The sequence below is a fragment of the Gracilinanus agilis genome, chromosome 4 (genome assembly GCF_016433145.1).
Source record: "Gracilinanus agilis isolate LMUSP501 chromosome 4, AgileGrace, whole genome shotgun sequence".
Taxonomy (NCBI): Eukaryota; Metazoa; Chordata; class Mammalia; order Didelphimorphia; family Didelphidae; genus Gracilinanus; species Gracilinanus agilis.
In genome coordinates, this window is record NC_058133.1 from 241878720 (window position 1) to 241895044 (window position 16325).

The 16325-nt window shown below is 38.1% G+C and overlaps 1 protein-coding gene across 1 annotated transcript in view; it reads left to right on the forward strand.

Annotated features, from left to right (window-relative positions):
- The first annotated feature begins 2940 nt into the window (after window positions 1-2940).
- Window positions 2941-16325, forward strand: part of LOC123243821 (protoheme IX farnesyltransferase, mitochondrial) — a 116997-nt gene continuing 103612 nt past the window's right edge. Inside the window, exon 1 of the mRNA XM_044671929.1 lies at window positions 2941-3023. Coding sequence (XP_044527864.1) covers window positions 2981-3023 — 43 coding nt within the window. The 5' untranslated portion in view covers window positions 2941-2980. The remainder of the gene's footprint in view (window positions 3024-16325) is intronic.

Sequence of the window (16325 nt, forward strand, 5' to 3'; positions counted from 1 at the left end):
TCCAGAGTGCCTGAGAGACAAGGGGGAGGGGAATCACAATTTGGTCTGGCTGCTTCCATCTTGAAGCCAGACCACCCACTGTAAAGTTGGCTGACCTCGGGGGAGGCTTGTGTGAACCCCTCCCTCATTCAGAATCGGATTGAGTTCCCCCATACCTCGACTTATAGGGAAGCATTGCCCCCAACTCCTGTGGGGTGGCACAACCATCCAGGTCACCCAGTTTCGGGGTGACACCCCCCTCAAAGTCTCCCAGGGTATATTCAGTGGGAGGGGAGAGCTAGAAGAGAGTCTCACCTCATAGACTCTCTCTCCCCTCCATCCCTAACGTTTGGTTATTGGCTCTCATAATTATTATAAGAGGTAGGAATAGATAAGATCCAAGACACAAATGGAGATGTAACAAAAAGTATAATTACACATAGATCAGTAAATTTACTTATCTCAATAAACTATATATACCATATCAAGTAGAAGGAAGCAATCTTGACTAAAGTAGAAATGGAAGTATGTTGATCCTTGTTAACAGGAATAGTTATTGAGTTGTTTTTTTTATAGCTATTATACTGCATTGGCCTTCTATTTTTAAGATTATGCTTATAGTCATTTAAATATGGAATTAAAACTACTCTGCTACAAATCACAATGTTACATTCATCTTTCTAACACTTAACCTGCCTGGAAACCATATCTCAATTCTACTCCAATAGTCCTTTTGTCTTCTGGAAAAATTCAACCACAATTTTTCCTCATTTTTTTTAAGTTGAGGCATTTGTAAGCATTGTATCTGCCCTATATGTTTAAATTAACCTGCTCAGACTCCTGGCTTACTCTGGCAGGGCTCCAGCAGCCCAAGCTGGAGGGCCTAAAGGTTAATTAACAAGGGCTTTAGTCAAGAGGCCTCCTCCAGAAGAGGGGCCCCTCTGCAGGCTAGTACCTCCAGTCAAAGAAGGGAGTCAGCCTTTTTCACTCACCCATGTGGTAGTTCTAAGGGAAAGCGGTCTTCAGTCCTCAGCCAGAGCTCCTCCAGGGTCAAGTTGAAGGTCTCTTCACAGGAGGCTCTTGCAATTTATAAAGACCATTCCTTTCATCACTTCCTGTGCCTTCCTTGCACTTTATATGTACTAATTATAGCTAAAACTTTGCTTAGGGCTGCCCAAGGGGCAGTCAGTGGATTATGCTTCATCACTCACTTTTGCACATGTGGGTCTTAGACTCCCCATACTTAAGGATAAGTGGGATGTGTACACTTTTGGTAATTAAATGTAAAAAATGGGCAGAGTAGAGTTAATCCCATCTTCACAAGATGAATGACTCTGCAACTTGACTTTTTAAAGGAGTCAAAGTTTTATATTTAGTGACTACATTGAAATATATTTATTGAGCTTCAATACTGCAAGGGGCATATATGAAGTTACAATGAGAGTTTCACAGAGGTGCAAAATTTGTATGCATGACAACCAGACAATCACAAAAGTTCACAGTCTGGGAGGAAAACCTTTAGCTTACACACCATTTGAATGCTTACAAATTGATTACATCACAAAACCAAGGAGTCAAGGATATAGATATGCTTTAGTGATAGTGGAAAAATTAACTAAATGGCCAGAAGCTTTTCCAGCAAAACGTAACACCTCAGCTTTTGTTGTGAAAATCTCAATGAGAGAATTAATACCTAGATTCTCTATTCTGTTACATATTGCATCAGATTCTGGGTCCCATTTCGTGAATAAGATTTTAGCTACAGTTTATGAAACCTTAGGAATTAAGAGACATCTTCACTCAATATTTAAACCACAATTGAGCGGACAAGTTGATTTGCCCTCTGGCCAAGCAATGTGCTAGTATCAAACATGCTGACAGGAGTTTCATCCCTGAGAACCCCTAACCAACAACCCCCTTCTTCTGCTCATTTGCCCCCTGAGAGCACCAGGATGCTTCAGGTATTAAAAGTTTGTGGTTATGCCATTTGCTGATTAAGCCAAGCTTCTATGCTAAAGCTATAGACTTTAAAGTTGTGGTTTTCTATTTTCTGATTGGGTAAAACTTTAGCCTGTAAATTTTGGCTCCCCAGTTTCTGAGGGACAGACAGGGAAAGGAGGTAAAGAGGGGCTTGTGGTTAAAGCCAATAAAAGGCTAGGTTCTACCAGAAGAGGGGGCATTTGCCTTATGGATTAGGGGTGGTGCCCTCTTTCATGAAAGAGAAATAAATTCTGTCTTTTCTGCTAAAAACTTCTGATTCCAAACTTTCATTGTGAGGAAGGGATCTTCATCAGGGGTGGCCTCCACCCGTTTCACACAAATATATATCAGGTTGAGGGCAGAAACACGATCAGAAACAATTGTGAGATAATCATATAGTGAGAAAACCAGTATTAATTGGCCTGTTCCCTTACTTCTTTGCTATCTGTGCATGACGTCTAAATATTGAGAAAAAGACCCCAGTATAGGAGGGGGACCACTTGTATAGGATTTATGAAATGATATGGATGTAAGTAAGACTTTTTAGCTCTCAATCAGTGTGGGAAATGCCCACAAATACAGATTAACCAATCAACAAGCATTATTGATCTTAGCTCACAGGCATACAAAGACAAAAATAAAACTGTTCTTACTCTCAAGGAGTATATGTTGTATAGTGGAGGAGAGGACACATTGTGAAAAGAGTAGATAATACCATTAAATATTATTATGATGATTTCCTAAATTCCTCTTTCTACCGTTCCCATGTCTATGTCAATCCCAGGCTGCACAAAAAGCTGATCTGTCCTATAATCCACCAGTACCACATATGGTCTGCAGAAACCGCATGTCTGCAGGTGATCACTTCCTGGGTTTCATTTCCTTTCTTAGGAACGCTCCGTTCCGGATGTGACGTAAGGTGTGCTCACGGAGTAGGAGGGACAAGATGGCGGCCCCCAGCAGTCCGTGAGGGACGAGGAAGTTTAGCTGACCTGGCAAGTAGTCCGCAGCTTTTTGCGCAATGACTGCCGGCCTTCATGTACGTTCCTCACCAGCCTTGACAGGTATTCAGTCCTTTACTTCTTTATCACCTGAATTGTTTGGTCCCCAACTCTATACTGAGACAACCTTGGTAGTAACCCTTGGAGGACTTCTTTCCGGACAGGGGAGAAAACATTCCTGGAGTAATGGGGCAGTGACCCTGATTTTCGCCTTTTGGCCTCCAGAGCTGTCATCCCTGGTTTTCTCATCCTTAGGACTTAGTTTTACCTTATTTCTGGGCTATCATTAAAAACCACCACCTGTGGGCGTTTGGTGTTTTGCTTTAGCTCTTGGTGCTGAGGAGCAGTCCTAAGATTTCTTGGGGATAGGATGCGTGGATGCAAGGGGTGCTTGTTTTAGAGGGCCCCTGACCATAGTTTTTTGTGAAGCGTTAATCACAATTTAGCCCGGATTAAAGGAGCAGTTTAGTTCAGATTTATAGAATTACAGAGTTACAGCTGGAAGGATTAATTGATCATCTAGCCCTACCACCTAGTTTTGCCAGAGGAGGAAACAAGCTCAAAAAATGGTTAATGGCTTGGCATAGGATCATAAGTTTAAAGTTAGAAGGGACTATTTAACGCAACTCTTTCATTTTACACTTCAAGAAGCCGAGTGCCAGAGAAGGCAAGAGACTTTACAAGCTCTCAAAACTCTTATTCCAAAGAATTCCACTGTTGCCCCTATAAAGAAGTTTACTGCTGAATGCAAAATACAGTCTTTATTCCTTTGCTTTTCAATTAATTTTTGTTATTCGGAAACTTTATCAGGTGATTATATATTTAATTGTAACGTTTATAACAATATGTATTGTAATATATAGAATATATAATATTAAATTTCTGAGTATGAGAAGTCACAAGTTCAACAGGTATTTTATTAATAAGACACTAGGGATACAAATAAATTTATTTTGTCCTGAAACATATGATGTATTCACAGATAAAGTAATTTATGGGAGAGATGTGGGTGTAGGTCTTTCCAGGTTTTTCTGAAATGATCCTATTCATTGCTTCTTATAGCACCATAGTATTCCATTTCCATCAGTTTGTTCAGTCATTCTCCAATCGATGGACATCTCTTTAATTTCCAGTTCTTTGCCAGCACAAAAAGAACTGCTATGACTATTTTTGTCCAAGTAGGTCCTTTCTTTTTTTTAGGATACAGTGGCGTATGAAGTTTTATAGTCCTTTGGGCATAGTTCCAAATTGCCTTCCAGAATGGTTGGATCAGTTCACAGCTCCACCAGCAGTACATTAGTGTCCCAATTTTGCCACATCCCCATCCAACATTTATCATTTTTCTTTAATGTCATATTGGCCAATATGATGGGTATGAGGTAGTTTTTTAAAATTTGCATTTCTCCAATCAAGAGTGATTTTTTCTTATGATCATTGATAACTTTGATTTCTTTATCTGAAAACTGCTTGTTCATAGCCTTTGACCATTTGCCAATTGGGATTTGTATTCTTATGTATTTGACTTATCTATACATTTTAAAAATTAGACTTTTATCAGAAAAATTTGTTATAAAATTTCCTCCCAGTATGCTGTTTCTAGTCTAATCTTGCTTGTACAAAACCTTTTTAATTTAGTATAATAAAAAATAATTCATTTTACAATGTTCCCATTTCTTGGATTACAAATTCTTTCCTTTTCCATAGATCTGCCAAGTAAACTAGTCTATATTCCCCTCATTTACTCATGGTATTACCCTTTATGTCTAAATCATATACCCATTTTGACATTATCTTGGTATAGCATATTGGTGTGACATATTGATCTATACCTAGATTTTGCCATATTCTTTTCTAGTTTTCCCAGCAATTTCTGTCAGATAGTGAGTTCTTATCCCCAATACTGAAATCTTTGGGTTTGCCAAACACTAGACTGCTGAGGTCATTTACCCCTGTATGTTGTATCTCATCTATTCCGTTGATCCACCATTTTATTTCTTAACCAGTACCAGACTTTTTCGATGATTATTGCTCTGTAATGCTGTTTGAGACGTCGTACTGCTAGGCCACCCTTTTTCATTTTTTTTTTCATTAATTCCCCTTTTATTCTTGACCTTTTGTTCTTCAGGATGATATTTTTCTAGTTCTATAAAATAATGGGTTGTTTGATTGGTATGGCGCTGAATAAGTAAATTAATTTAGGCAAAATTGCCATTTTTGTTATATTAGCTAGGCCTATCCATGAGCAATTAATATTTTTTCAGTTGTATAGATTTGACTTTATTTGTGTGAAAAGTGTTTTGTTCTGTTCATGTAATTTCTGTGTTTTTCTTGGCAAGTAGATTCCCAAGTATTTTGTGTTGTCTAGAGATATTTAAATGGAATTTCTCTTTTTATCTTTAGCTGTTAGACTTTGTTGAATATATATAGAAATGCTGATGATTTATGTGTGTTTATTTTATATCCTGCAGCTTTGCTAAAGTTATTATTTGATTCTCTAGAATTCTCTAAGTACACCATCATATCATCTACAAAGAGTGATAGTTTTGTTTCCTCATTGCCTACTATAATTCCTTCAATTTCTTTTTCTTCTCATATTGCTAAAGCTAGCATTTCTAGGATGATATTAATAATAGTGATGATAAATGAGCATCCTTGCTTCAGCCCTAATCTTATTGGGAAGGCTCCTAATGCCCCCCTTACAGATAATATTTGCTGATAGTTTGATTAGCGATACTACTATCATTTTAAGAAATGGCCAGTTTATTTATATGCTTTCAAGTATTTTTAACAGGAATGGGTATTGTATTTTTTCAGTGGCTTTTTCTCCATCTATTGAGATAACCATGTGATTTCTGTTAGTTTTATTATTGATATGATTAATTATGCTGATAGTTTTCCTAATATTAAACCAGCTCTGCATTCCTGGTATAAATTCCACCTGTTCATAAGGAGTGATCCTTGTGATATATTGCTGTTGTTTCCTTGCTAGTATTTTATTTACATTTTTGCCTCTATTTTCATTATAGACATTTGTCTACCATTTTCTTTCTCTGTTTTTGCTCTTCCTGGCTTAGGTATCCACACCATATTTTGGTAGGACTGCTTTTTTGCTATTTTCCCAAATAAATTCCATCTGGCCTTGGGGGTTTTTTCTTAGGAAATTCATTTATTGCCTGTTCAGTTTCTTTTTCTGAAATAGGATTATTTAAATATTATATTTCCTCATCTGTTAATTTGGGCAATTTATATTTTTGTAAATTATTCATCCATTTCACTTAGACTGTCATTTATTGAGCAAAATAGCTCCTAATGGATTGCTTCAATTTCTTCTTCTTTAGTGGTGTATTCACTTTTTTCATTTTTGATACTAGTAATTTGATTTTCTTCTTTCCTTTTATAAATCAAATTAACCAGTGCTCTATCTATTTGTATTTTTCATAAAACCAACCCCATGTCTCATTTATTGGTGAAATGTTTTTCTTACTTTCAGTATCATTAATTTCTCTTTTGATTTTTAGAATTTCTAATTTGGTGTTTAATTGGGGATTTTTAGTTTCTACTTTTTCTAGTTTTTTCAGCTGTGAGCCCATCTCTGTTCTTTCTCTATTTTATTGATGTATGCATTTAGAGATATAAATTTTCTTCTTAAATATTGCTTTGGCTGCATCCTGTGAATTTTGATATACTGTCTCATTGTCATTCTTGTCAATAAAATTATTTCTATTATTTCTAATTAGATTAGTTTTCAATTAGCTTTTAATTGATTGTAGTTTTATTACATTATCATCTGAGAGGCATGCATTCATTATTTCTGCTTTTCTGCATTTGGTTGTGAGGTTTTTATGCTTTAATATATGGTCAGTTTTTGTGAAGGTGTCATGTACCACTAAGAAGTAGTTATATTTTTTCTGTTCCTATTCAATTATTTCCAGAAATCTGTTAAATCTAACTTTTCTAGAATTCCATTTACTTCCTTAACTACTTATTTATTTTTTTGGTTAGAGTTATCTATTTCTGAGAGAGGAAAATTGAGATCCTACTCTAGTTAGTTTTACTGTTTATTTCATCTCATTTAATTTTTCCTTTAAAAATTTGGAGGCAATTCAATTTGTTGCATATGTGCTTAGTATTGATATTACTTTATGGTATCTTTTCTCAAGACGTTATTTCCTTCCTTATCTCTTTTATTTAGATCTATTTTTGCTTTAGCTTTGTCTAAGATCCTGACTATCACACCTGCTTTCCTTACTTAAGCTGAAGTACAATAGATTCTGCTCTAGCCCCTTAGCTTTACTGTTTGGCCTCCCTGGTTCAGAAGTGTTTCTTGTAAATATAGCTTAGGATTCTGTTTTTTAATCCACTCTATTTGCTTCTGTTTAAGGGTAAGTTTATCTCATTTACATTCAGTTATGATTACTAACTGTGTTATTTCCCTCTATCCCTTTTCCCCTTTGTTATTCAGCTCTTTCTCTCTCCTTTCATTTTGTCCCTCCTCACAAGTGTTTTCCTTCTAGCTACTGCCTCCCCCAATTCCCTTCCTTCTATTAACATCTCCCCTCACCCCCTTTTTTATCCTTTTACTTCCCTATAGGGTATGATAGTTTTATTTACCCATCTGAGTATGGATGTTATTCCCTCTGGGAGTTAAGTTTAAGTATTACTCATTACCATCCTTATCCTCTCCTCTACTGCAACAGGTTTTGTTTTTTTTTTCAGTTCTTGAAGTGAGATAATTTACCCCATTCTACTTCTCCCTTCCCTCTTCTTTCAGTACAATCTTCTTTTTCACCCCTTGATTTTTTTTAAATATGTCATTCTAATCAACTTACTCAAGTATCGCCAGTTTATGTATACTCCTTTTAACTACCCTAATAATGATAAAATTCTTAAGAGCTACAAGTATCATCTTCCTGTATAGCAGTGCTGGCAAATCTATGGCACATGTGTCAAAGATGGCATATAGAGCACTCTGTGGCATAAGCGTGTGGCGTGCCTCCCCCTGTTCCCCCCCCCCCCAAGTTCATTGCTAGAAAAACAGAGGAACTTAGGCTGAGAAGTTAAGAGGTTATCAGAAGACCAAGTGAATTTCCCTTTTGGGGGAAAATTCACTCAGCAAAATGCCAGTAGAACAGGGGGTAGGATATATTAACACCCCTCTCAGTGCCTCTGATGTTTGGAAATTTAAGAGAGAAATGAAAGACCTGTTGGAAGATCCAATTGGGCTAGCAGAGCAATTTATTTTTTATTAAAAAAAATTTTTTTTAGAATATTTTTCCATGGTTACATGACTCATGTTTTTTCCCTCCCCGCCAATCCCTCCCCCCCAGCTGATGTACAATTCCACTGGGTTTTACATGTATCATTGATCAAGACCTATTTCTGTATAGTTGCATTGGGGTGGTCATTTACAGTCTAGCAGAGCAATTTAACCAATTTCTGGGACCAAGGATGGAAGTGATAGATTACCAGACTAAAGTGAGGAAGAATTTCTGGAGAAAGTAACTTATTTGTAAATGGATCCTCAAGAGTCTTAGATGGAAAAGGAAAGAATGAATATGTTGTACCTGAGGAAAGCAAAGAGGCTCTAATGGGTAGAGACTGCCCTCCAGAGACCTGGTCAGTCCTAACCTGTGAATTACATGCATTCAACCAGGCTTTGAAGATTCTAAAAGAGAGAGGTCTGATTTCTAGCAAAGGGAAAAAATTAATTTATGTGGAGTTATTAAATCAAGTGCTACAGAACTTGCTGAAGCCAGAATAGCTGGCAGGAGTCAGCCAATCCACTGCTCAGACAGTGACCAGAGTTTTATTTGAGCACCCTATATTGAGATGTGGACTCATCAAGAATATCGATTCTGAGAGATTCATTTCACATCTAAGACATTGCTAGGGGTAGCAAAAGTTTTAGATATTGATTGGGATTTGCATATTTCCTTGAGGAAGGTGGGGAGAGCAAATCAAGAACTTAGAATGTAGTTTACCAAGCTGATAGTGGAAACTCAGTTACTGTGGACCAAATGTCTTCCTTTGGCCTTGCTGAAGATAAGGACAAAGCCTTGAGAGACAAGAGACTGACCTCCTATATCTGAAGATACAACTGTGAGACAGCTGTTGAATGAGGCTATAGTAAGCCTCCTGTTCCTGGAATCACTGATGAAGCATGCTTTTAAAGTTTATGTTAACTGTCTGTTTTTGTTGTTTGTGACCCTGTGTTGTCGGGTGTACACACAAAAGGGAGGGTTGGGAAAAGAAGCCTCTAAGAGATTCTTTCTGTCCCCCATAATTCCAGAAAGTGGGAGAGTAGACAGACCAGAGAACAAATTTGAGAGATTTGTTGTGAGGAAGATTAGATTACCTAGTGATTAGGAATTAAGTTGTACATAGCAGGAAGGAGCTGGAGCTGGGAATTCCAGGTTGGAATGAAGGAGCAGGAAGAAAGGACTTGGCTCTGAGAAGGGACTCCATTAGGGGTTAACACAAACTGTGGTGAGCCCTGGGAGAACTTGGAGTAAAAGGACACCTTGCATCCTGATTTTCCCCTGGGATCTTGTGTGGTGTGGCATCTGGCCAAGAGGACAAGATCTACTGTGCCAAAGAAAGAAGAAGTTTGAGATCTGGTGGACAGCATTTCAAGCACTCCCTCACAACCTGGTACCTGAGACAATCTTGGCTCCTGGCATCCAGAGATCATCAGTGGATTGCAGTGAGAATCCCAAAGCCACAAAGCCCTTAGCTGTATTCAAGCCTGGCAGGTTCCAGGTCTGAGGCAGTTACCCAGTGACTCCATTTACAGCTCCTTGGGCCCTGTTAGTTTAGATAACTAAGTTAGTGTAGTAATAAGTCCTTCCCTTTCCCTGTGGGTTTTTGTCATTAAGGTTTAAGGTTTTAGAGTAGACATTCCTATCCCTCCTTTTAATTGTTCATTATTAAACCAGTTATTTCCCGTTACCTTGCCTGTGGGACTCAAAGCCTCTGGCTCAGGAAGGAAGTTGGTCAACAGTCCCTTTTGACAGTTAGAAGCTGCTTGGCTGTTCAAATCTTCAATGTCCAGGTCTAGTCTCTCATAAATCCCAGTGTGTGTGTTCCTACAAACCACTTAGTTTATTTATAATATCGCTGGTGACCCCATTACCCTTACATATATTTTCCACAGATTCAAAAAGAAATTTTTGGATCTCTTAAACTTTAAGACCGTCTAACTAAGTGGAACTTTGCCCTCTATGCTTAACAGAGGACAAGACAAAAAGATCTGTTCAATATTTTTCCCCTTTTGGCTAGCTACTGAGGTAGGGCAAAAAGGGAGATTAGAACAAGAGAAGGGAAATTTGATCCCACAATTTTGGATTGTAATTGGGATTAATTTTAAGGTTGATGTATATGATTTTGGAAAATCACAAATGATTATGAAAAGTATCTTGTAGAATTGTGTGAAATGATCGTAAAGTGATTTTGTTGATCAGTTGTATAAGATTCCAGATAAGACTGATGTTGTACTTGACAGTGAGAGAACTGTGAATTCTCACTGAGATTTGAAATGAACAATAGTTAGAGATTTGAATATTTAGACAAAACTAAAAATTTTGGAAGCTGACCCCATGGGGGAAAGGCCCCAGGGTTTTGGCTATTTCAAAGTATTCAAGTAGATTTTATTGAGATGGTACCAATTAGAATACCTTCCCATTGTAGAAGATCATTTGACATCCTGGATAGAGGTTTATCCAACTCTCAGAGCTGGTTGTAATCAAAATTTTGCTTAACCCCCCCCCCCCCCAGTAAGAAAGTGGCCAAGATTTAAACAGAATCTAACCTGTGCCAGGTTCTCCCCCAGGGACATAACCCTTTGTCCTTGCTATTCCCCTCATTAAAATTGGGAGTGATCTGACAAAAAAAAAAAAAGGAAAACCAAGCTAGTAAATGTCCATTTGCTTATGTATTTTAATCAAAATTACTGGGGACAGCCATTTCCAATGGAGCAACTGGAATTCTTTGACAGAGGGTGATTAGCCACACCTAAAGGCCAACTTGACTACCAGTCAGGTTGCCTTTCATTTGTTAGGGGACTTCCCAATAATGTATTGTCAAAAAGACAGATCTGAATTTAAAGGGTCATGTGACCCTTAATTGAGTCTTTAATCATTGATAAAGATGAATGACCTCAATTTATGTTTACTTGCCATTCAAATCTCACCTGTGGCTCTAAGAAGTAGGTGACATGCCCAGCAGCCAGACCCTAGTAAAGCATCTTGATAGATGGGCTAAAGCAGATGGAGGGTAATTGACAGGCCTCAAACCTGATGGTGAGTTACAGTTTTGTCTACCCAGGCATATGAAGACTTCCCAGCAGAAGGGGAAGATGAGAATGGTTTATTCCAACAACCATGAAGGTTGTGGAAGCAGCAAATCTGGAGCTCTTGAGAGTTTGATTAGAAACCATCCTGAGCCAACACTAGGCAGTCTTTTCTTATTTGCAAAATGTAATTAATTAATTAAGAATGTTTTTCCATGGTTACATTATTTCTGTTTTTTCCCTCCCCTCCTCCCACCCTCATCCCCATTGGCCAATGAACAATTCCACTGGGTTTTACATGTGTCATTTATCAAGAACTAGTTCCATGTTATTAATATTTGCATTAGGGTGATCACTTAGAGTCTACATCCCCAATCATATCCTCATTGACCCATGTGATCAACCAGTTATTTTTCTTCTGTGTTTCTACTCCCAGAGTTCTTTCTCTGGATGTGAATAGCGTTCTTATTCATAAGTCCCTCAAAATTGGCCTGGATCATTGCATTGCTGATAGTAGAGAAGTCCATTACATTTGATTGTGCTACAATGTATCAGTCTCTGTGTATGAGGTTCTCCTGGTTCTGCTCCTTTCACTCTGCATCAATTTCTGGAGGTTGTTCCAGTTCACATGGAATTCCTCCAGTTCATTATTATCACAATTTGTTCAGTCATTCCCCAATCGAAGAGAATCCCCTCATTTTCCAAATTTTTAAAGCAGTCTTCTTGACTTTTGTTTTGCCACTGGACTTGAATGACTTTGGAAGAGAGAGCAAGTCTGATGATCTGCAATTCTCTCTTATTGAAATCTAGTTTATGTGTAAGTCAAAAGACATCACCAATGGTGTCATTTTGGTCCTCTTCAAGAACAAAGAACAGCAACCAATAAGTTGGTTGATCCTACCTGGAACTCTGTCTCTTGGAATTTCACTGTGACACTGTTATGTTTATGTGCAGCATTCAGGCTGTTCTCTTTTGCACTATCTCTAGTTCATCAGTATCCATTCTAAAGAGTGGTGCCCAGAACTCAATTCTACTTCAGTCTTAGAGGGTAGTATGCAGGAATATCACCTTATTTAATCCTTTTTTTTTTTTAATACTGCCTAAAATCACAACTACTATTTTGACTGTGTGAAGATGGAATTGACTCTCCCCTTGCCTACTTTTAAATTTAATCAACAAAAGTGAATATACCCTACTTAACATTTAAGTATGGGAAGTCCACAAACTACTTACTAAAGGGATTTGTACCTCCAGAAATGACAGACCACCCCCTAGGTAGTCCTAAGCAAATTTAAAGACTACAATTGGCCCCTTAAAGTGGAGGAAGGAATAGGAAGTGACATAAAGAAGGGTCTATGAAAGTCGCCAAAACTTCTTGTCACGAGGTCTTTGAGCTCTTTTAAGGCTCTGGAGGCTGGTGGAGGACCTTCCTCAGTGTGGTTCTAGGATTCTTGCATTTGATAAGACTGCTTTGGATTTTCCCCTTTGGACTACAACATGGGTGAGTGAAAAGCCAACTCCTTTCCTGGCTCCTAGAGAGATTAGTTTCCGGAGGAGGTAGTTATTTTCTACTGGGTCCTCCAGTGGAGGGCTAATGAGCCCTGCCTGAGTTGAGCCAGGCATCAGAGAAACATTTAGGGTGATAGGCTAGGATGATTACTCTGCCCTCTTTCACATTTCTTTACTCTTTCCTTCTATTTTGTAAATAAAAGCTGCTAAATAAAAAGTCATTCTGACTTGAGTTATAATATCAGCGACCACATTCTCTTATATTTAGTCAGACCATGTTAAATTTTAACCCCTACAACTGCATATCACACTGTGGTCTAATATTAATTTTGTAGTCTGCTTAATACCCCAAATCTCTTTTCAGACAAATTGTTTTAGTTTAATTTTTAATGCCTCCTTTACTTGTAAAGTTGATATTTTTGTATTTGATTATCTTCATTTGCTTTTATCTATATGGCCTCCTTACCATCTAAGTTTGTTTCCTGTGTATCAACCTTAATCTTTTTTTAGATAATTTTTCTTTTTTCCTTATTAGAATTTGTTCTCATTGTTTATTCAAATTTCATTTCTTCAATGCTTCCTTTCTCTCTTGGGCTGATTTTCTTTTTAGAATTTTAATTCTTGGAATTTTATCTTTCATTTCCCAGAAATCTTTGAAATCTGTGTTACTAGGCTCTAGGATACATGTTGAATTATATTTGGCTTTCTATATAAAAAAATTCTAAGATAGGCTTCTTCTGGGTTAAGATGGCGGCGGAGTAAAAAGCAGCTGCTTAACCTCTCCTAACCCACACATATAGGACTCCTCAAGAAGACATAAAAACAAATACAGATGAATGAAGGGACCCCACAACAGGGCGCAACATTGAAGGTACGTGGAATTGGAGCATTTCCATGCTATAAAGGGGTGAAACAGTTCTCACTAAAATGCAAGCTGAGCAACGCCCTCCCCCCCACACTACCTACAGTGCCAAAGCCAGTGCAAAAGAGTTAGAGCAAGTTTGGGGCACCCATTAAGTCCTTGGCAGCTACCTGGTATCACTAGGGCCTGCTCCTGAGAGCAGCAAGACTTAAGACCCGAAGAGGCTAAGGAACACATGGTCTTTGAACACAGACCCTGACCACAGGCGCAGATGCAGATGTGGACACAGATCCTGAGTGCAGGCGCGGACCTTGGGTGGGGACCCAGTGCAGAGGGGTGCATGACTGTGGAAGCAGTGCCCTGAGACTGTTAAGGGAGTTTTGGGGCAGAGGAACAAGCAAGGGGACCAACAGGAGGCTTGACCCTGAGAACAACTAGACATGAGACCTGAGGAGCCTAAAGAGTGCAGACAGACCCTGGGTGTGAGGATAAACCTGAGAGGGCACACAGCTCACAATGTCAAGCCAGACTCAGGAAACCCAAAAGAGAAAGATCAAGAAGAAGAAATCTTTAACACTTGACAACTTTTACGCGGAGAAAATCCAGATAACAGAGCAAACAGCAGAGAACAAACAAATAATCATATCCAAACCTTCCCACAATAATGAAAATTGGTCACAAGCTCTTGAAGAGTTCAAATCTGAGATCATGAGAAATATGGAAAAGATTTGGCAAGAGAAATGGGAAATAACTCAAAAGGAAATTAACAGGTTAAAAGATGGAAACTCCTAATTTGAGAAAAGGTGCTCCGAAATCAAAAAAATTGATAAGCAAATTTGAGACCAAAATCAAACAGCTGGAAAACAGGATAGACCAAATCGAAAAGGAACATCAAAAGATTATAACAGAAAACCAGTCTCTAAAGACAAGAATTGAGCAAGTAGAAGCCATTGATATCTCAAGACAGCAAGAACAAAGAAAGCAAAGTCAAAAGGCTGATAAAATAGAAGGAAACATGAAGTATCTCAATGAGAAACTGGCAGACGAAGAAAAAGGTCTAGAACAGACAATTTGAGAATCATTGGTCTTCCTGAAAAAGCAGAAATTAATAGAAATTTGGACTCCATACTAAAAGAAATTATTCAGCAAAACTGCCCTGAAGTTCTACAACAAGAGGGCAATATAGACATTGAAAGGATCCATAGATCACCCTCTACACTAGACCCTGAAAAGACAACCCCCAGGAATATAATAGCCAAATTGAAGAGCTTCCAACTAAAAGAAAACATTTTACAAGAAGCCAGAAAGAGAATACAGATATCAAGGAGCACCAATCAAGATCACACAGGATCTGGCAGCCTCCACACTACAAGACCACAAGGCTTGGAATATGATATTCAGAAAGGCAACAGAACTGGGTCTACAACCAAGGATCACCTACCCATCAAAACTAAGTATATGCTTCCAGGGGAAAGTTTGAGCATTCAACAAGATAGAAGATTTCCAAGTATTTGCACAGAAAAGACCAGGAGTAAATGGAAAGTTTGATATCCAACCACAAAAATCAAGACAAACATGAAAAGGTAAATAAGAAACAGAGAGGAAAGAAAGAAAACTCATACTTTTTAAATTTGCCTCTTTAAGGCCTTCAATAAGATCTAATTATCTGTATTCCTATGTGGAGAAATGCAATGTATAATTCTCTGTAGTGAACTCTATTCACTATTATAGTATTGACTATTATAGTAATTAGAAGAATTATTCATAGAAAGAGGTTGGAATACTAAATGGTCTAAGATGATATGGAGGGTGGGAAAGAGGGAGGTGAATAGTAGAGGACACCAAGAGAAACTTGAATGAATAAAAAATATAGGATATTCTATTATACACAAGAGGGCATGGGAAGGGTAAGGGATGAAACTATTATCAGAAGGAGAAGAAGAGAGCATTAAGAGGTAATATTGAAACCTTACTCTCAGTGTAATTAACCCTGAGAGGGAAGAGTAGCTTTATTCATTGGGATATAAAACTCTATCTAACCCTATTGAGAAAGTCAGAAGGGATAAACCAAGGGCAGCAGGGGAGTGGGGAGGTCATAAAAGTGAGGGGAGAAAAAGGGGGAGGGAATTCATTAGGCATTCAAAATAAAGAGGGGAATAATAAGGGAGGGGGTAGAAAGGGAAGTAAATCAAGGGAGGGGACAACGGTTACTGGCAGAAAGCAAACCACTGGCTTAAAAGGAAATAGTGTAAGAAGAAAGTGTAAAACTAAGAGAGGATACCAAAATGTCAGCGAATACACAACTGATAATTATAACTCCGAATGTGAATGTTATGAACTCTGCCATAAAACGGAAGCAAATAGAGTGGATTAGAAACCAAAATCCTACAATATGTTGTCTACAAGAGACACATATGAGGTGGGTAGACATACAAAGGTTTAAGGTCAAGGCAAGGGCTTGAACAAAATCTTTTGGGCTTCAAATGAGAAGAAGGAGGCAGGAGTGTCAATCATGATTTCTGACAAAGCCAAAGTAAAAATAGATATGATTAAAAAAGACAGGGAAGCTCATTACATCCTGATTAAAGGCAGTATAAACAATGAGGAAATAACACTGCTCAATATATATGCACCAAGTGGCATAGCATCCAAATTCATAAAGGAGAAACTGGCAGAGCTCAAGAAGGAAATAGATAGTAAAACCATA